Raw genomic sequence first — 22846 nt, 5'->3', positions numbered from 1 at the left:
GGAAAATCGGGAGGTCTTGAATGGCTTAAGCACTTCTTAAATCATTTTACTCGTGAATTTCATTCAAGTGAACAAAAAAGGCCCTTAAAAACATGCATAATAATAAAAACTCGTCTTGACGGTTCGTATTTGCTCTGTTACTTACTTGCCGTCTTACCCATGGCTTTAAAGTCAGTATGAAAACCGTCCACGGTGATCCGGGCATCACGGCCCGTTCTCCGGAAGGTGAACTCGTGCCACGTGCCGTCATCGATGCGCCGGCGCGACCCTCGCTGCTTCGACGGTCCCGTGCCCAAGTCGATGTTCACGTAGATGTGCCCGTTGTAGATCTCCACCGCGAACAAATCCGTCTACGGAAATATATTCGGGATTAAAGGGAAATCTATGGACATTTAAGGGCCAATATTTGCTTTTTCTGGAAGCCAAGGATAAAGCATGGTAATAAAGACAAAACAAAGCCCAGACCAAATAAGGAGGCTAACGCACAGAGCTGATCAAGGAGTCAAGAGTCTCTGACGCAGAGGTGGGGGCTCTTTTTTCAAATAATGAATAAACTTCTAAAATGAATAATTCTTTTCAATAAAACTAAGTAGGGTCTGAACGAGAAGATCTTCTTCCATGCCTGTATGCAAACGATTTTTTATCAATTTCGACCAATTAGTCACCATTATTTAGAGATATGAATGGACCATAATTTCAGTGTTAAGAATGTCGAATGAAAGCAATTATCTTAGATACAAAAATATTTGAACTAGGTTATTTGTCTCTTTATTCTGTAAATCAGCGAATTTTTGAATGAGTAAGTAACTTGCTATACTGCAACAACTCTTTTTTTTACCGAACTTAAATATAAGGGTGACTCAAAAAAAGACTTTGGCTAATAGGCAACCGATCAGGATGAGTTGCATTAAACAACTAAACCACCCCCTTTTGAGTACGCGACATATCTCCGAAACCAATCATGCACAAGATTTCGATTCTTTCACGTTCGGTTAATTTTCTCATATTTCATACAATAACAGTAGGTAATAAAGTGTAGTTACTAATAAAACGCAGGATGACACTGCTTTCGCTTCTCAAAAAGAATAAACACCACTTGCAAGTGTAAAAATATTAAAAAATAGTTCACTTTTTGACACTGACAACAACAACTAAAAAACTATCTTTTTTTTGAGTCACTCTGTAGATTTTATTGGCATAGATATCGATGTTTTTGATACTGGAAAGAAAGGAAGGACCAACACAGTCCAGCACAAAATCAATACAAGAAATTATCTGATCTGGCAGATATCTCGAAGACTAGTACTGGCAAAGAGAGAGGCGGCTGGTAACATTGTTGGGAGTATGGTCAAGAAAAGATATGAACAGAATCTAGCAGTCTTGAACAGAATCATCAATCATCAATTGGTATAAACAGAATCATCATCTTCCGGGTGGTACTGGTAAAGAAGAAAGATGGCCCGACCAGATTCTGCGTAGATTATCGGTAGCTTAATAACGTGACTAAAAATGACAGTTATCTTTGTATTGATGACAATTTGGCTGTGCAGTATCTGGGTCATGTCGCCTCTTCTCAAGGACTGGCAGTTGACAGGGCAAAGATCCAGACTGTTAAAGTTTTATCAGTTTCCAAAAATAAGCATAAGTTATTCAGCTTCTTGGAATTATACACTTCCAACCGACGCTATGTGAAGGGATTAGCCAACATCCTAAAACCATTGACAAAATTGACTGAAGGAGAACTAAAATTGCAACGCTCTTAAGGCAGGTAGAAAGATTTCGATTAGCTCTGGCAAGCGCATCTATCCTGAGCTATCCCCTATGTAAAGAAAAATTCGCACTGAACACCCACGTTAGCAATGTGGGCATAGGAGCCGAACTGTCCTAAATCCAGAAAAAAGAGTCATTGACTATTTTAGTGAGATGCTATCCAAAGCAGTTTTATAACTATTGCGTCAGCTCCGAGAATTGCTAGCTGCTGTCAGTGCAATGGAGCACTTTGACAAGTATCTCTATGGGAGGAAGTTGCTGCTGCGAATTGACTATGTAACCTTAAAATGGCATATTAAGTTAAAAAACCGAAGGGTAAAGTGGCAAGATAAACACAGAGGAAGACAAAGAGGATCTTACAAAAGACCGAGAAGAAGATCCTGATATCTAGATAATCCTAAACTGGATAAAGGAAAAGCAAATATTCTTCCAACGTTGAGTCCTATTGGTAAAAAATAATATTTTGTAATGGACTGGATATTTTGTAATTTAATGGACTACAGTGATCTTCTCAGAAGCCAATTTTCTAGCATTGGGAACTGGAAAAAAAGTCAAACAACACAGTTAGTCAATCTTTATTTAATTTAAGTTGATAAAGGAGTAATAAAACTAGAATAAATAATGTAAAAGATTGGTTCACTTTTTTGGAATAGTAAGAAACTTCTTTACATACCCAATAAGCTACAATTTCAATACAATACACCCAGGCCTTGAGATTTCGTTTATGGAAATTATTATGCCTAATTAAAAAAATCTTGAATTTTGGGTTAGACACTGTTGGAAATAATTTATTTCTGGTAAATCTGTTTCTGCATTAGGTTAAGTCAGGTGAAGTTTAATGTGGTTGTAATGTATTTGAGTGGTCAATTGACAGCCCTTTACTGCGACTTTCTATTCTATAATGTCTAACAATGGGGCACCTTGTGTCCGTCCCCTGCGACCCTAGATCTATTGTGGCTCACTCCTCAGGTGCTTATACTTCCCCAGTCAAGTAGGCCCTTTTTAAGAGTTCAATAATTTGATTAAGAGAAGCACTTTTAATGTCTTTTGTCTTAGCTAAGGCATTGCCGAAGACGGCCTGCCTGATGCTTTCTAGTACCGGACATCAGGCTGTGCTCATTCTGCAGTGTTCGGTATACATTCTTATTAGGTCTTTTAGGTACTTCCTGTTAAGTTCCCTTATGGTGTCTGTTACCTTCTTTGTTATGTCCATTATGAAAGCCTTCGTATGGTTATGCTCTAGTTATCCTTTCCAGTACCGCTTTGGTTTGTTCTGCACCCGGTTTATGATTGTGTATTTTGCCGTATTGGGCTCACACCTACTCAGATTTCTTTCGAGCCGAGTCTTTTAAGTAGTACTATAAGTTGATTGGGATAAGTTTTTCTTATTTCTTCTTTAGGAAAAGGACGGACTTGCGGCAGAAAATAGTCGACCACGACGGCAAAGAGGAGAGAAGCTACATAAAAACCAGACTTTGAAGTTGCTAGAGGAAATCCATGCCGTTGTGTCAAGAAGACACCTTGGAGTAACAAAGAAATAGGGAAAAGTAAAGGAAAGATTTTACTAGATCAACAAGGCAGCAACAGCAAGGCAGACGTGAGGGACTGTTGCAAGAAATGCGTTGTATGTGCGGTAAGTAATGGCCACAGAAGGCTTTGATGTGTCAGTACAATGTACAAGTTTCTTTGAAGGCATTGCTATTAATGATGCAGGTCCGTTTCTCGACAGACATCAGACTACTTCTGACTACTTTAGCAAATAGAATGAGGGGCATAGCCTCCACTAAACCAGTAAGCCTCTATTATCGGCAAAGCTTTAGTAAAAGAATGGATCTTCCGATTTGTTGTACTTTTGGAGTTGCATTCGGACCAAGGGTTAAATTATGTATGCTCCAGAACATTTGTAGGACGCTTGGAATCAACAAGACGAAGACTACTGCATTACACCTACAGTCAGATGGGTGAATGCACGAATAAGACCATTAATCGGTATTTTGCCAAAGTAGCCTCTAGCCATTATTAAAAAGACTGATTAGCTTGATTTATTCCTGCTGGTTATCCATGAAAGCACAGGAGAGTATATGGCTCGAATAGTGATGGCAAGAGAACTCCGTCTTCCAAGTGATCTGCAGGTTGCTTGTCTACCAGGATTATGAGTTAACGGGGACTAAAAAGACCAGAGGTACAACAACAGTGACTTGATTCGGCTTTACGACCCTAAGAGACGAAAGTGTTTGCACCGAAACATCAAATATCCTGGGATTTTGGATTTCTTTGTATGGTCAAAGTTCTGAAAGTCATTAACGATGCTCTTTACAGGACACGAAAGCCGAGCTTAATATAATATACCCGCTTAGTAAGCCGCACGTACCATATGCGCGTCGTGTTTTTTGTTGAACATTAGGATTTCTCTTGGTCAAAAGAGAGATGACCTAAAATATATTTGTATGGTGCAGTTAAAGTGTTAATAATGAATCATAGCAGAAAACTGTTTAGTAAATAATTACAAATTAAATTAAAATACAAAAAATCTCTTGGAAATGAATCAATTATCTCGTTTTTTTGCTCTATCTAGTGCAATATTTATATCAAATTTTATCAGAAATCTTGACCCTTAAAGCATTAAGGACAACACAGGATACCTAAATAAAATTTTAATGGAAAGTGAGCCGATCACTTACACATTAGACTCAAAAATGATAATTTCGCGACATCTTTGTGGTCTTTGGTTAATAAACTTTTGATTACTATAGCTATAATACACAAAATCTGGCTTACAAACAGGATCACAAAAGGGTTAAATATTAACAATAAATCAACATACGAGGTACCTAAAGATACCGGTTGCCTTGCAACATTTCCCATTGATCACCCGATACTGAAAGAAAAACAATTTTAAAAAATTAGCAACAGTTTCCTCGGATTATAACTTAACTCGTTAAGTTAATCCGGGATTTGTCTTGTCGGGGTGTAAAATCCAGATTTTTCAACTTTTTATATTCTGTTTTTCTTTTTAATACCTACCCGTGGCGCCGTTCCGGAATTAAACAGGATCAGGCCGTTGGCCTCGTTGGTCCGGAACTTAAATGAAATATTGCCAGACTTCTTTGCGTTCCATGTGGGCAACACCTGAAAAGAGGACAATATTAAGTTTATAATATACTTTTAAGTAACAAAATAGAGGTATTAAGAGAATTCAGGCCACCATTAAAATTCAAAACAGAGTTTTTTTGTCACATTTTCCTTTGCAGTAATTGATATTTTTTGGCTTATAAATCAAACAAAAGAGTAAATTCTAGTGATTTTTTTATCGTTTTTTATCGTTTTAAGTTTCTATTAGAGGAATTTATTTTTTGTAGGGTTTTTTATTAAACTTCTCCGCACGAGCCCCAGGGAGATTCAGGTTAACATGGCCCCTAAGGGTTCTAAAGTTTCCTCATTTTCTATTGTGGCAACGTTGGCCTCAATGTTTACGTTTGCAATATTTTGTGTTTAGTAAATAAATTGGAATTTGTTAAGTAAATTGAACAATAAAAAACTTTAAATGGCTCGGTATAGTGTTATGTGCATAAGGAGTGAATACAAGAAGAAAAAAGTTTTATTCTTAACCTTTATTTAATGAAACTTTATGACGAAAATTGTGGATGAGTTAGACTTTGGACCCAGCAAATTTTTATAATTCCATACATGGAAGATTTCCACTTTTGCCATGTTGTAAAATAATCTAAGCTATTAATCATAAAATGGCAAATTCAAAATTTTGCAAACCTTATCAATGAAATATGGGAAAATGAAGCTGTTCTGCGGAACTTGCGAAGGCGTATTTTACTTTACGGAAATGTAACTGGGGTTGACGTGTTATTGAGCAAGAAAAGCGGGCCTGGTATTGCCAAAATGATACTGATGATACAAATAAATAAAGAATAATATATAATATATGCATTATTGATATGATTTGCGATGACTCGGAAAAATGGTACTCTTAAAAAACTTGTTACATTGTGTAACTTCTTGAATATAACTATATTGATAAGTAATTCTGAAGTTCTTATTGAGTTCAAAAACCATAACCAATTTAGGTCAGTCGCCTAAGTTACAAACTCGGACAAAGCAAAAATTTTAAAGGCTAGAGCAAGAAAAGGAATGGTTACTATAATGGTTACTAATGGTTATAGAAGCAAGAAGCAATGTAGGTTTTGATGATAGTCACGCCGTGATCTATCTCTTGGTGAACTTCTTTTTCTTTGACTTTGTCCTAATATTGACTTTTAACATTAACTAAATTTATTATTTTTTTATTATAAATAACACGCAAAAAGATTGAGTAATATGGTATATTAACTCCAGATCCTTATTTCCCAAAATTAATTACGTAAAAAACTATCTGGGAAAAAAAAATTTTGATATTCTAGGTATAGCTGACGTGAGTAACTAGCTTAATAAATTATGTAAGTTTAAATATTAATGGTTTTCAGCCTCCAAATAACTTATTCATTTGAACAATTATTGATTGAATATAAAATGAACAATATTAAATACATTTTAGGTGTAGTCTACAGACTTCCAGGATTTTTGAATGTTGCAGAATTTTTAGATGAAATTGAATTGATTATCTCGTCAGATTTACTGGTGTCTGATAATCTTTATTGTTTCGGGCACTAATATCAGTATTTTATATTTGGACTTGATATACACCCAAGGATTTCTGTTGGGCTTGTAATCTTGCAGCCTTCAACAAGTCATAAATGAACCGACTAGATATTGTGAATTGTCAAACCAATGCTATTCTATAACAGACTTCATTTTATGTTCAAACCTTCACTATACCTCCTGCCTTCAATATTTATCATTTATTAACAAAACGTGAACTAAAACAACAAATATTAATATATAACCTATTTGAAGTACAAAATCTTTCGCAATGTTAACCAGCAAAATTTCTGTAAAGATCTTTTATCTATATCATTTCAATATCTTTAATACCCCGCGATGTGAATTATTGATACACCTTATTGATATCTTTGACATACGCGCACCGTCAAAAATAGCTCCTATCTTGAAAAAAACACCCTGGCTTACCCAAGAAATTAATAACCTTGTAAAAAAAACCTTGTACATTGGAAAAAAAATATAAAAAACAGAAATCTCTTGATAATTGGGAAGCATATAAATTCCTTAGAAACCTTACAATGACAGTAAAAACTGCTAAAAAATATATCTTTCAAATAAGGTAACTATCGATAATCCTAAAAATAATTTGTAAGTACTTAAAGATTTAAATTTGTACTGTAAATTACCCTAGACAACGTGGAAAATTTAAACAAGTATTTTTTTAAGTCGGCTACTTCGAGAAGCATTGATTCAAATATCTTAAATTTTTATCGCCAAAATAAAAAAAAACTGCATTCCATAAAATCTGAGGCCCTTGGTATGGTGTTGGAATTGAAATGCTCAGCTACTGTCGTGCTCATATATTGCCAATAATTTTACACTTAATTAACTCCTATATTAAAATACTTATATATTTTCTGAACTGGAGAAGTTAATTTCTACCTTAGATTCCAAAAGTATCACAAGGGGCGACATGGCGCCAAAGAAAACGCTTAAAAGTGAAGCTGATCAAAACTCGATTAATTTTTATTGAAAAAAACCATAATTTTTAAAGTAAAAATTAAAAATCTGTGTAGAGTGCGGAAAGTGCTACCACGACTTGTGTGCGAGCAAAGGCTGGGCAAATAGTGTATATATTTTAGATAATTCAGGACTTCTACGGCAAGATTATGCCGACTCAAATATAGGCGTATCAAAACCTGAGATACAAAATGAGCTCGTGTTTCGTGTTCTTGTAAAGGAACTGATTGAGAAAAATAAGGCTCTAGCGAGAATAATGATATTTTGGAAGAAAAGCTACAAACTGCCAATAATTGCTACCATCGACTCCAGAACTCCAGCGCGTTTTGGCAACTTTGAAAACACAAATTCAAATTCATTTATTGGTGCCAACATACAAAGCATTTCACAAAATTTTCAAAACATATACGATCATAATTACTGCATTAAAAATATCAAGAATAAAAACGCAATAATAACTAGAAAATGTTTTTTTTTTAATTTAAACTTTAACTACAGATATACTATATAGGCCCATGTTTAAAAGAAATGAAAGTTTATGTTAAATTATTATGTTTATGAACAAAATTGTTAGGCCAACTTTCCGTAATTTCCAATTAGTTTTCGACTAAATAGAAAAAAGAAACAATTGTATGGATAAAACTTTGGCTGAGGAACAGTTTTACAAAAAGTTTTTTCCAAATAAATTCAAACTTATTTTGTTTTTTTTAAATCTTAGGACATTTTAAAATGACCTTTTACGCGTTTTATTATCTGAATCTCTTAAATGGGAAACGGAGGTTTTTTTTAATTAAATTTTCCCAACATTTAGAAATTTTCCAGCCAAATCTGGTCAAAAAATAGAGCGGAAATTTATTATTTTTAAGAGTTTTTATTATTCTAAAAAACTTTTCAGGGAGGAGTTTTAGTTTTTATCTCCAAGAATTTCAGCTTTTTTTACACATAATTATTTTCTACATTTATAGTCCATTTCATTTATTTTATCATTTATTTCATTAGAAGAATTCGCGTTCCAATTTTTAAATCTCTCCATTTCAACTTTTTTTTGGGAAAACGTTACATAATACATGAAAAAGCCGACGTATTTTAAAAAATTAGAATTATTTTACTATGATAAAAGAATGGCTACTCAAACGGCTTATATAGTAGCCAAGTAACTATACATATTGAATTATAATCCCTAAAAGTATTTTAATCCTACACCCACAGCAACGGTCTTTTTTACCCTCTAATTGACAAATATACGGAATTTGGTCTCTTCTTTTATCATAGTAAACAAATTCTAGATTTTTAAAATATGTCGGCTTTTTTTTAAACGACATATACAGGGTGTGCCAACAAGGTGTATGGCTAAGATAGCGCCTTAACTAAACGAGGTAGAGCAAAAAGTTCTACGGCAAAGTTCTAGGGTTGACAAAAACCTACCAACTAAAAATATTTTTATATATACTGGGTGTGTCACAAAAAAGTTACTATAAAATATGATTTTTTTAAATGGTACGCCCTGTAAATTATGGTACTAAAATGTGAGGCAAAAAGAGTACTTTACTTTGGTATAACGTTTTTAAAATTTCTGTGCGACGTTGCAACGTAATTAATTTTTTTATGTTATTTTTTGCCTTTTCCTCTAAAATTCGTTCGTTTAAAAAATCATAATTAACTTAAAATTTACTCTGCGCCTATGAAACTTGTACCACAGTTAGTCACCACAGTAGTTAGTACCTCCTCTAGGCTGACCATGATAATTTATAATTTTTTAATACAGGGTGTTTTAAAGAACTTTCAAACTTGCTGAAATTAAATACGCAAGATCTGAAATTTTTCAAATGGAACACCTTGTATATTTTTATCTAATTAAGTTTGTCCCTCAAATACCTTCATTTTTTATTTAATATGTCCTATAGCTAAACCAAGTACTTTTCGAGATATTTTAACTTTTCTGTAAAATACTATGCATAAAACGGGTATTCTTTAAGTTCTAATACTTGAAAAATTAACCAACACAATTATTTACCTAAACTGCTAAAAAAAACAGCAAAATTAAATTACATACTAGGTAGGTACCTACTTACGTATTTTTGCATAAATGTACATCGTTACACTAATTTTAAATTTTAAAGATCAATTACAATTATTATAAATTGTGTTCAATATGACCTCCTAAATTTTATACGCAAGCGTTTACCCTTTTTGAGAATGAGTCATCAACCTTTTCCAACATAATTGGCGTGACTGTTTCAAAAATTCCCGAATTTTATTTTTTATATTTTTACTTGTGGTAGGAGTTGATTGACTTTTTCCTTCACATATCCCCACAAGAAAAAATCCAGTTTGGTCAAATCTGGGGACCTTGCGGGCCAAGGGACCGGCCCATCTCTCTCTATCCACCGGTCATCAAAATGCTCATTTAAAAAATTTCTAACAGCATGGCTATAATGAGCTGGAGCGCCGTCATGCTGAAACCAAATCCTATCTCGAGCATGGTCAGGCAATGTTTGTAGAAGGACATTAAAATCGTTTTGTAAAAATTTTAAATGCATTTCACCTGTAAGATGTCCATTAAAAAAGTGCGGTCCAATAACGTAATGTCCTATTATTCTTGCCCAAACATTAAGCGACCATCTATGTTTATGATTTCTCGGGTGAAGAATGGATTGCTGGTGTCGTAATAATGAAAATTATGTTTATTAACAGTTTTAACACTGCCATTATTATGGAATGTAGCTTCATCCGAAAAAAGCACAAAATTAAAAAATTCAGGCTGACGAATCTTATTTTGCGCCCACTGACAGAAAGCCATTCTTCTTTCATAATCCTGCGGAAGTAATTCCTGGAACAACTGAACATGGTAAGGATTGAACTCGTATCATATCAACAAATTCCTTACGAGGAAAAGTTCATATTGATTACAAAATAAAGAATAGATCAGAAAAGTTAAAATATCTCAAAAAGTACTTGGTTTAGCTATAGGATATATTAAATAAAAAATGAAGGTATTTGAGGGACAAACTTAATTAGATAAAAATATACAGAGTGTTCCATTTGAAAAATTTGAGATATTGCGTATTTAATTTCAGCAAGTTTGAAAGTTCTTTAGAAACACCCTGTATTAAAAAATTACAAATTATCATAGTCAGCCTAGAGTACGTACCCTAGACTAACTGTGGTACAAGTTTCATAGGCGCAGAATAAATTTTAGTTAATTATGATTTTTTAAACGAACCCTCTAAAAGGCAAAAAATAACATAAAAAAATTAATTACGTTGCAACGCCGCACGGACATTTTAAAAACGTTATACCAAAGTAAAGTACTCTTTTTGCCTCACATTTTAGTACCATAATATACAGGGCGTACCATTTAAAAAAATCGAATTTTATAGTAACTTTTTTGTGACACACCCAGTATACATAAAAATATTTTTAGTTCGTAGGTTTTTGTCAACCCTACAACTTTGCTGTAGAACTTTTTGCTCCAACTCGTATAGTTAAGGCGCTATCTTAGCCGTACACCTTGTTGGCACACCCTGTATAGTAAGTATCCATAGATATTGTATTATCATTCTTAAAAAAATCTTAATTTTTCACCTCTAGCAACGGTGTTTTTTTACTCTCCAATTGTCGAATGTATTGAATTTGGTGCATTCTTTTATCATAGTAAAATAATTCTAGTTTTTTAAAATATGTCGGCTTTTTCAAAAGACATATATACAGGGTGGTCCGGTTTCGATGGCGGAAAATTAAATGGCCGACGGAGAACGAAAAAATAATAAGTTTGCTATTATAAATAAAATTCGAAAAATGATTCGTTAAAAAATTACATGGTGTCAAAATTCTAATTAAAAGAATAATTTTTTTTTATTTTTCTTAAACCACTTTAGATATTTTAATGAAGTTTGGCACGTTTAGATAGTTAATCAAGACGCATCTTTTTGTGTAAAAATTATTAATTTTATTTACCAGTGGCGTGTGTGCGGGCCGATCTTCATACAATTTTAATTAATTTTAATTATAAAAATGATGCGCCACTGTTTTTTTTTTAAATTTCTTTTTTTTTATGAAATCCTTGTTTAATTTAAAATAAAAAACATCTCTTTACTTTTTGTCGTACGACACACTGTTTGCGAGTAAAAAAATAAATTTTTATAAATGCTGATTTTTTTTTAATAAACAAAAAATATGAAAATACTAAATTTAATTAAAGACTAAATTATTCTGTTGGGTTCTAAAAAAGACACAAGAATCTGGAATTCAAATAAATAATGAATATAATAATGCCGGCAAGAAGCCAATGCATGCATAAAACAAAAGACGGTTTGTTTGTATTTTATTATGACAGTTAATTATTTAAGTAAGTCAAATTATTGCGTTGGTTAACTTATTAATTTTGCTATTGTTAACAGTGTTGTTAAAAGTATTGTGAAAAATGCGTTTTTCAAGTAATGAATACGCTGATATTAATTTTTGTTATGGATTTTGTGATGGAAATGCGGAAGCGGCAGTTCGTGAATATCGAATACGGTATCCAAATAGAAGAATTCCAGATGCTCGCGTGTTCATTAGAACACATCAAAATTTTAGGAACTTTGGTCTACGTGGTAATAATGAACAATACCGAAACCAGAGAAATAATAATGAAAATCGTGTACTGCGCACTTTTGATAATAATCCAAGGCTGAGCTCTCACATTGCAGCTCAACAACTACAAATTCCTAAATCTCAAATATTGCGAACCTTACACGCTGACCACAGGCATGCATATCACCTACAGCCTGTTCAGGCTTTACACCCTGGTGATGCTGAAAAGAGAGTAAGATTTTGTCAGTGGCTTTTAAACTCAACAGAGGAAAATCCCGACTTTTTACACAAGATACTTTGGACGGATGAGTCTTGTTTTACAAGACGCGGAGTGATAAATTTTCAGAACATTCATGTTTGGGCACAACAGAATCCTCATGCAATTCGGCCAAGATCGTTTCAAAATGAATTTTTCGTTAATATTTGGTTGGGCGTTATTCGTGATAATATTTGTGGTCCGCATTTCCTACCTCCAAGGCTAAACTCACAACTATTTCTGGAGTTTTTAAATAATAGTCTGCCGGACTACATTGAGGATTTACCCATTAATTTGAGACATGAAAGTTGGATACAACTGGATGGAGCCCCCCCACGTTTTGGAATAGGTGTAAGAAACTGACTTAATAATAATTACCCTCGAAGGTGGATTGGCCGGCTAGGGAGGAATGATATTAATCATCAAAATGGTATTGGACCAATACCCTGGCCACCCAAGTCATCGGATCTTAATCCACTAGATTTTTACGTTTGGGGAAACATTAAGGATAAAGTTTACGCTAATCCCGTATTTAACAGAGAGGAATTAATCTTAAGAATTCAGGAAGCATGTAATGACATGCAAAATCAAAATTTTGTGGTACTGGCTGCAATAAACTCCTTAATAACATCGGTGGGCTGCATTTTGAACAACTTCTTTAATTATTGTTTTTATTTTTAAACGAATTAAATGTGTTATCTTCTTATGTGTTTTTATAAATCAGCATTTTTACTCGCAAACGGTGTGTCGTACGACAAAAAGTAAAGATATGTTTTTTATTTTAAATTAAACAAGGATTTCATAAAAAAAAAAGAAATTAAAAAAAAACAGTGGCGCATCATTTTTTTAATTAAAATTGTATGAAGATCGGCCCGCACACACGCCACTGGTAAATAAAATTAATAATTTTTGCACAAAAAGATGCGTCTTGATTAACTGTCTAAGCGTGCCAAATTTCATTAAAATATCTAAAGTGGTTTAAGAAAAATAAAAAAAATTAATTTTTTTAATTAGAATTTTGACACTCTGTAATTTTTTAACGAATCATTTTTCGAATATTATTTATAATAGCAAACTTATTATTTTTTCGTTCTCCGTCGGCCATTTAATTTTCCGCAATCGAAACCGGACCACCCTGTATAATAAGCATCTACAGACATTCTAATATGATCCCTCAAAAAATCTTAATTTTTCACTCCTAGTAACGGTGTTTTTTTACCCTCCAATTGTCAAATTTACTGAATTTGGTCTCTTCTTTTATCATAGTAAAATAATTCTAATTTTTTAAAATACGTCGGCTTTTTCAAAAGATATATATAATAAGCGTCTACAGACATTGTTATATCATCCCTCAAAAAATCTAAATTTTTTACCCCTAGCAAAGAAAAGGAAAACAAAAAGAAATCAGGAATAACTAGTAAAATTTTGAAACTAATGAAACAGAGAAGATTGCATAAAAGAAAAAAAGAAGAATAGAAAAAGATCCCACAGATTAGGAACCAGATTAAAGAAGCCAAAGAAGAAGAAGAAGAAGAAGAAGAAGAAGAAGAAGAAGTAGCAGAGAGATGCGCAAAAATAGAAATACTGCAAGCCAAGCACGATAGCTTTAATCTACACAAAAAAATAAAAGAGGTAACTGGAATGTTTAAAAAGCGACAAGTCATGAAGATAATAGGCACGAATAGAAAAATTATTATTGAAAAACATGATCTGGAAAACAGGTGGAAGTCATATCAAACAGCTTTTAAGTATCAAAAACTGGAGTATCAGAAGAAGCTACAGGCCTGTTCATACTAGTCCATCAGATAGAAATATCAATAAAACAAAAATCCGTGGAACATAGAAGAGGAATTATTGAAGCTGTTGGATGATGAAGGAATAGAAAAATATAGAAATCTTGAAAAAAATCTATAACTCTGGAAATATCCCTGAAAAATAGCTACATTCAGAATATATAGCGTTGCCTAAAAACCTGGAGCTAAAGGGTCATATGCTAAAATTGTTTTCTAAAATTATCTACCGAAGAATTTATTACAAATACGAAGAACAGATATCCGAAGACCACTTTGGTTTTTTAAATGCAATCAAAACCAGAAAGGCACTCTTCGAGGTTCAAATTCATGTTACAGGATTAATTACGCGTTAGACGGGATCTGGAGAATCTTAACTTTTATTCATTTGGTTAAAATATTTAAAAATTACTTTGATCTAAATTTTTCTTTCAAAGTACGAGACTGCTGACTGATACACCCACCATAATTACAATTGCCTTCGACTCTTAATGGAATTCGCCAATATTTTTCATTGAACCACTATCAATATTATCACCATTTTAATTCTTTGTTATTGTTTACAATATGCTGTGCATGGAGAAGATTTCACGCCAATTGAATTGTTCAACAGGTACCAAAGCGGACGTCAGTGGCGCCGCGTGTCGAATTATTACGCATGTCTTATTGATTATAAAGAAAAACATCATAAAATGACCAATATCCTGGAGGATGCCGATACAGTCAGCATATATGATCGTATATCGTGCATAACACTTATCATTATGGTGTTAATATCAACCTATTGTGTAATTATTGTCAACATCCGAAACCGGTAAATACCTGAAGAAGAAGACGAAGAGGTGTTCAATCATTTTATCAGAAGAGCTCGTGTTTCAATTTTTAAACTTGTAACTTTCTTAAATTCAGAGATGTGAGTCATTATCCCTGAAAGTTTCAATTTTTTTGTCTGTATTGTCCAAGGTCGATTCCTTAAAGTTAATTTTTTTTTGGAAAAACGCCTAATTACTTTATTAATTTAATCAACTATTTTATTACAAAAACTCTATACTTTAATAATAACTTTTCTCACTTCTCATTCGTCTCAGAGATATAACCGCTTTCTCCTTTCAATTTTTTAATAGGAAATTTTGTCAACCTTTAAGGTTAATTCCTTACATTTTAAAAACTTATTTTTAAATTACGTGCTCAATAGAATTTCTTTATAAAAGGGTTTTTGTATACATATTTGAATAATTAATCATAAAATGTATAAAAGTCTAAAACATGTAAAAATTTAGTCACTCTAAATACCTGAAATACCCAAAAAATATTGCAAATTACCGAAAAGAAAGTCAAACATCAATAAAACTAATAAATTACCCACCCATTTTTCAAAAAACAACCGTTACATTATCCGCTCATATACAAATTCATTAAAACACAATCGGGACCATTTTCCACCGTTTAACCAACATATTTACCAATTAACCGAAAGTCCGAAAACTAAACAAATTATAAAATTAAACAAAACCGAAAGCGCTAATTTCGTTTATTCTGGTTCGGTGGTGCATATTTTCCGAGCGTTTTGGCCTAAATGGAAAATTATTGCTTACTTACCAGGTGTGATTCTCTTGTTGTAAACGTGATGGGATCGTGGGTCTCTCCCGCGGGACATTTGTAATCCAGACGTCCCGCCACCTGGATCAAATGGCTTCCGGATCGTCCCAATTCGAGCAAATTCAGGCGTAACGTGTCCGCCACGAATTCCACCTGGAAATTCCGGGATTATTATCTTAAATGAGTTACTGACGTATGTATATGTTGATTGAAAAGAGATTCTTATGAAAATTGCAACAAATGTATTCAGTTTCGCCGGAATCTGCGAAAAAAATTTAATCTTGGTTGTAGAATTTTGTTATTTTCAGGGTGATTTTAAAGTAATTCTAGAAAATGTACTTAGGTTAATGAGAAAAAAAATTAAAACAAATTATTTAAAAATTCACCTGATTCTCGTATATTTCCTCAAATAAATGCATTAAAATAAATGTCACTCATAACATCAGATCACTGGACCAGCTGGACGGGTATATCAAAAGTCTTGGCATCGACAAACATGACTGGATACAACACTGATTAATTTTCGAAATACAAACAACAAGGCATTGTGGAGCAAAGAAAGAATATTATAGAAGAATAAGAGCAATACGCTAAACTGAATTCAACATCGCCAGGCTCTATATCCCAAGATAAAAAAGGAGGTAGAGGTATGAGAATCTCGAAACCACCTATAACATTGCCACAGTGGCACTCTTGAACTACCCAAAACTGAAAGAGAAAGACAATTACCCAGGCATGGTGTACTGACAGAGCAAACAACAAATACAGTCAAACAAACACAGGAGATGAAAGAAAAAAAACTTGACTGACGTAACAAAGTAGCAAATACATTGGAATATACGTAAGCAATATAGTACCATAGTGTAAGACGTGGTACGAACACGAACCAGATCTAGTAGTCGACAGCCCAGACTTTAGAGAAAACGTATATGGGATAAGAAAATATATAAACAGACAGAGAAATGAGCCATTAAACCCGATCAAATGAAAACAATATCTTATAATAGTCATCGCTGTCCCATCAGACTAAAAAGAGGAAGAAAAAAAGCATAAATACAAAGATCTATAAATCGAAATGCATACATAGAATGTGAAACGTGCATACTGAAGTTATTTCAATCGTTATAGGAGCAACAGGGTTTATCTCTATAATCGCAAACAGCGTAATGAAGGAAGTATCTGGAAAATACAATCTCATTGAGCATGCAGAAAACAATAATGCGAGAATTAGCAGAAACAATAAAGCTTTATAACGCTGGTTAAAATTGTAAAAACTGGCATCAAAAATATTATATGCAACACGCAAAACTGAACATGGTTTACACCCAGTGTTACTACTAGCGTACGAATAACCCTTAGCCCAAGAAGAGCTAAGTAAAGCCCACAAATAATGCTGCTGGTAAAAATCTCAGGTAAAACGGTTTAGGTGTAGGATACACCAACATCAGCTAAAATAAAATCTTAATGGCTTTCCTGGGTTGCCATAAGTCAAATAACAGAAAAGTATGCTAGGTATCGCGCTAGAGACTCTAGTAGATTTTTAAGAAGAAATAAATTGCTGGAAAGTGTGAAATCTAACTGGTCAATCTAATCTTGCCAAGGCAGACGCTGTTCCCAGCAAACCATCAGAAATCCTATAGTTTTAACCCTCTCCTGTGCCTCAAAAAATACGCTCAGAGATACATCCAGAGTGTCAGTAAAGAAGGACACTAGTCACGTATACACACTAGGACACGTGTCATCAGCAGAAAGCGAGGGTAGACTATTGATGCATACTAAGAATAATATAGATCCTAGAGCTCTAACGGACACCAATCACCAATATCACCCTTTGCTTTTGGATTAAGAACAACCCAAGAAAGATGTCTATAAGCTTTATCAGCTGAAGGCTTGATAGGTCTCAGGGTAAAAAGTTTTACTGAGGTTACAGCAAAGTACTGAGTCCTGAAAGGCCCGAAATGCTAGATATTAAATGCAGTACATTAATGACCGTACTATTTTTCTCAAAGAAATTAATAGCGGATCTGCTGTGCCCAGCGCTTTTTCTGAATTTTAATGATATTAGGCAAAAGTATGGCTAAGAATTTGCAAATGTTTGGAAGAATAGCTGATGCTTTCTGCAGAAAGTACGAAAAATTGAAGAGCTGCGCAAATATAACCCCACAATCGGACAAGCACTTAAGCGATGAAGAGACTGGTAAAAAAAATTTCTACCAAAGGAGGATCTATAAGGATCTTTGCAACCCTGTGTCTAAAGGAGGATAATTCGCAACATGTTAGAAGTAGTCTTCAGGTTTACTGGCGTAACCTGAAGTTCTGGTGTGCCGTTATACTTCTCAACGCCCTCTGGATAATAGCGTGGTTTGTTGTTTTCACAAAAAATCCTGTTGCAAGAGAGTAACCTTCTGTTGATATTGACATCCACCATGGTGTAATCAAGCACACTGAGCGACACAATAGCAAATCTTGAAAATATGTAAGTAAATATGTAAAAATATGTAAGAAACGTTTCTGGCTAGGAGACGTAACTCTAAAATCTTTTTGTTTTTTTCTTGGTAAGGAAGTTTATGGTAATAATCAAAAATGTAATTCATTTCACTAAAAATAGAAGAAGACTTCTGTCCTATACGATTCTTTTTTATTTGGCCTTTTTGAATGTTATGATGAATATTGAAAAAAATATTCGGCCTCATTCGAGTCTAATTCGAGTCTAAAAGAAATTATAATTTAGGCCAACTAATATTCAGCTTAGAAATTTAAAATACTGAAACTGAATTATACTTTAGATGAAAAATTAACTCCTTGGATTCTTTTCCGTGTATATAGTTAGCTTCAAATACGTACTTAACGCAAAATAACTCTATTAAACTTCATTATATAACATCATGTACACATCAACTAAAAAAAACCTAATGTTGTATTTAAAAGAATTGACCGCTCGCTCCTTTTTGTGATCTCTTCTAAACATCTAATACCCGTCACAAAAAGTTAATCAGCTTCGCTTGTCTTACTAAACCATCAAAACATTCGCAATTAAATCGCAATACGTAAGTGTTCATAGCAACTATTCGGACACGTGTTAACACAGAACACATCCGGTTATTCTGGAATAATGAGGGCGCAATTACGTTTCCAGATTGTTAGGCCAGTTTATGCAACGCTGACAGTTCGCCTTGATAATTGTCACTCAGTTACACTCCGGTTTGATTGGATATAATTGTACCCTGAACTATTAAAGGGAAAAAAACCACTCCATAATAAAAGAGAAAAATCCTTTTATAAATTATTAATGTGACCCACTTTCGTAATGTTAAAATATATGTTTCAAGTAACGCTTCTCTTTGGTTCTCTTGTTCCCGATAATAAAATACATTTTAAATTGGAATTTTTACACGATAGATGTTTTACGCTGGGGATGAACATTGTAAGATGAAGCTGAATAAAACTTCGTTTTAAGCATAAAAGGAATGTTAAGGATTATCCGAATGAAAGGTTATAAACAAAAGATATAGTAGGTTTTGTATCTAAACTAAGCATTATAGAATGATGGGTTAATAAATGGGTTTTTATAATATTTCCCCTTAAATATACAAAGGGTGTTAGCAAAATCTATTGCACACATCTTTAATTTGATTGTCTAGCATTCCACTTTTCCAAAAAAAAACTTAAAATGGCAGTTATTGTCCCTGTTACTAGACTAATAAGCATACTTAATTCTCTTGCGAAAATATTTAAAAGTAATATTTATGAAGATCTTCTTAAAATCTAAAACATATTAATAATAAAATTTCTGATGAACAGTATGGTTTTCTTGCAGTTTAAAATTTGTATTTTAAACTGCAAGAAAACTTGTATATTGCTTCTGATGCCGTAAAGACTGAAAGACAACTTGACACAATAAATACAGACTCTACCAAAGCATTTGACCTGGTTGACCATAATACCTTAATTAAATATAAAAGATATTATAAAATATAATAATGCACATCCTTTCATCATACCTTGTTTTTTATTAAAGCATGTTAGAAACTTATAGGTTTCGAATTTGAAATTGATAGAAAACCATCGGCCACAGATAGCGTTATATCGTTCTTTTCAAACCATCCGGTTAATCAAAAGTTTTTCGTATTCAACTCATATAATATATTTTTTATAATATATTATATAATTTTTCAAATTGTTCGAAATAATGGTTATTCCTACAAAATCATATAAGTTCTCTCTATTTTAAAGTTGTAATATAACAAATATTTAAATAAGCCACAGATTTACAAAAACGATGCCATTTACAGAAGCAAATTTTATTTTAGAAATCTATCCCATTAAGTTGCCAAAAGTATATCGAGAGACTTCTTTAGGGTCTCGAATAATTTGTCTAAATCTCTAGTCAACACCAAACACAAAATTCCCTCACGCACAGATCTGGTATTTACTGACTCAAATATTCTCACCCTGACTACAATGTGTGCTACACTGGACAAAGCAGAAGAAGATTAATAATGTCATTATAATGTCAAAATTGATAATGCCATTAAACCACCGGATTACATTTGCGTTAATGAGAAAAGTAAATTTAACAGTAACATCTCCTTTAACACTTTACTTTTTATTCACACCCGGTAACACTACAGTCCGATGGTTCTCTGTAGCTAACTCTTAGTATTAAGTACAAATCTGCTAATTAGAGGTTCCTCAATTTGTTGTAATTTTAATTGTTTACGGCATGTTTCTAAATCATGATCCAAACACTGTTAAATGAAACGATGATATAGGAAATAGGAAATGTATATATATCCTTTTCTCAATTTCCATTATAATATTTCCAAATTATATTATATTTTCAAATATTTCCCTTTCCTCTATGGGATCAAACTTCTAGGGGTTGTTCAGTGCAATAGTAGAATCCATTTGAGTACAGGAACCCATGTTCGGAAATGTGTCACTACGCCACTACAGCCCTAAGACGCGTTTAAATTTAGAAAAAATATTAATTACCTAAATAGGATCTGATTCATTTACTTTTACCTTTTGTATATCATACCATCACAACAATTGTTCAAAATGTCTTCCTCCAACCTCAATACACCGATTTAAACGCCGCACATGATTTCGGCGGACTACACTAAAAATTTGATGCTCGTTTTGAATGATTTTAAATGCTGCTGTTATTCGTCTAATTAAGTCTAGCTCTGATTCTACTGGAGTTTCGTAGACTAAAGACTTTATATGTCCCCACAAGAAAAAATCGAGCGACGTTAAATCGGGTGACCTAGGAGGCCAAGAAACTGCTCCACCTCTGGCAATCCAACAGTGCCCAAACCGCTGAGCCAAATACTCGCGTACTTGTATCATGCTGAAATCACATTTGCTGTCTAACGTTTAGTGGAAAATTTTCAAGGAGTTCTGGGAGAACTTCCTCCAAGAAACGCAGATAAATAGGTCCTGTTAACCGTTCCGGTAGAAGGTATGGCCCAATTAAATAATCATCAACAATGCCTGCCCATACGTTGACAGACCAACGATTTTGATGTTTTCTTGGAAAAATTGCATAAGGATTTTCTTCGTCCCAAACATGGCTATTCCTATTATTAGGCTATTAAAAATATTTTTATATTATTTGGCTATTAAAAATACCGTCTCTTGTGAAAGAGGTTCATCGGTCCACAAAACATATCGTAAAAAATTTGGTTGTGCAATGATGTGATCCAGAAGCCATCGACAAAATTGAACTCTAGGATGATAATCGGCTGCAGTCATACCTTGAACTTTCTGGAAGTGGTAAGGATGGAGTTGTTGCTCGTGTAGTACCCGCCAGACAGAAGCGTTACTCGTATTCATATTCTTAGGGACGTCACGTGTGCTATTTGATGGTTCATCGGCAACTCGCTGAAGCACCTCTTCTTCAAATTCGACCGTCCTTACGGTTCGAGCAGCACCAGTATCATGCATCTTGGTCTTAAACATGCCTGTCTCAGCGAGCCGCCGATGAACCGCAATTTGAAATTTACGACCTCTGATAAAATGTAAATTTTCTGAAATGCGCCAGAAATCTTTTACTTTCCTACAGATCATTAAAAAAGTGATTATTTCTCTTATTATAGCGTTTTTTTTTGTGGTTTTTTAATTCCATGTAGGTATTAAATGTACTGGAAATTTACTTGTAATAAATTTTCTATGAGCACGAACCTCTTAGTTCAAAAAGAATTTTTAAGTTATTAATGCACTTTATCAATAATATCCTTCATATGGCAGATGCGTTCCCAAGAATAAGTAAATTATCATTGATAAAATTGTCTATGTTTATAGTATTATAATCACTGAATGTAATAATTTTTGTGAAGCTATTATATTATGATATTTAAATATTATGTAAATTAATTTTTGTGTTATTAAGTGAATCTGAATACATTTCATTAATAAAAAAAACCTTTTCATTCAATCACTCCACAGTTTGCTACAAGAAGTACCCTTTTTTAAAAATTTAACACAAAATGAAACAATAAGGGACGACTTATAGGGTAATATAGTGATTTTTCATTAGACTCACCTTTCGCATACAGCCGACGAAATTGTTATGGACCCTGGCCCCTGGTAGTGCCCTCGTGTTTATGCTGCCCCCGACGTACACCCGGCTCGAGGATAACATCGTGAATTTGCCGGCGATGTGCGAGTGGTCTGCATACACTCCGTCCACGACTGCAGATAACTGGAAATTTTAATAGAAATTTATTTGATGGAAAATATTAACGCCTAAATTTAAAAAAGACTTTCATAATAGTAAGTTGTATGTTGTAATGAAAGATTCTTTATTTGGAATTTTATAGCCTATAGGAGAACTATATAAGTTTTGGGTATTTTAATTTACATGGAAACTTTCCTGTTACTATATCTAAATGTCTATAAATTTCCAATTACTTTTTCTATTCCACCCGGATCTGGCAGTTTTACATTTTCACCAACTACCTTGAAAATTTTATTTTTTACTGTCAACTTTTCTGTTGATTTCTTAGAACATTGAATACACTAGAATAAACATTGGCTGCTTGGAACATCTACACAGGGGGCAGAGGGGATATTTTGTTGATAAACATGCTTAGTATTCCATGTTGCCAGTGATTACTCAATGTTAAGAGAAGAAAATAAAGTGATATAATAAATTATTATAATTAGCAGAAACTAAGTTGCATTCTTTATCATAAAGCAAAAGAAAGAGTGAAACTCGTTT

At 33.4% G+C, this 22846-nt stretch overlaps 1 protein-coding gene across 4 annotated transcripts in view; it reads right to left on the bottom strand.

Annotated features, from left to right (window-relative positions):
* The window catches only part of LOC126746511 (neurexin-1), a 336936-nt gene that overhangs the window by 123909 nt on the left and 190181 nt on the right, over positions 1-22846 (bottom strand). For 3 of the 4 annotated variants that reach the window (XR_007663913.1, XM_050454818.1, XM_050454837.1), the window contains 4 exons: positions 22169-22327; positions 15622-15774; positions 4795-4899; positions 146-350 (listed from right to left, as the gene is read on the bottom strand). Coding sequence is in view for 3 of the 4 variants with exons in the window: in XM_050454818.1 (XP_050310775.1) it covers positions 146-350; positions 4795-4899; positions 15622-15774; positions 22169-22327 (622 nt within the window). In the remaining variant the exon portion in view is untranslated. The remainder of the gene's footprint in view (positions 1-145; positions 351-4794; positions 4900-15621; positions 15775-22168; positions 22328-22846) is intronic. The other variant, XM_050454829.1, reaches the window with a different exon arrangement.

This window comes from Anthonomus grandis, chromosome 2, assembly GCF_022605725.1.
Source record: "Anthonomus grandis grandis chromosome 2, icAntGran1.3, whole genome shotgun sequence".
Taxonomy (NCBI): Eukaryota; Metazoa; Arthropoda; class Insecta; order Coleoptera; family Curculionidae; genus Anthonomus; species Anthonomus grandis.
The sequence above is the reverse complement of the archived record's forward strand: the minus strand, read 5'-3'. Positions and strand labels throughout refer to the sequence as shown.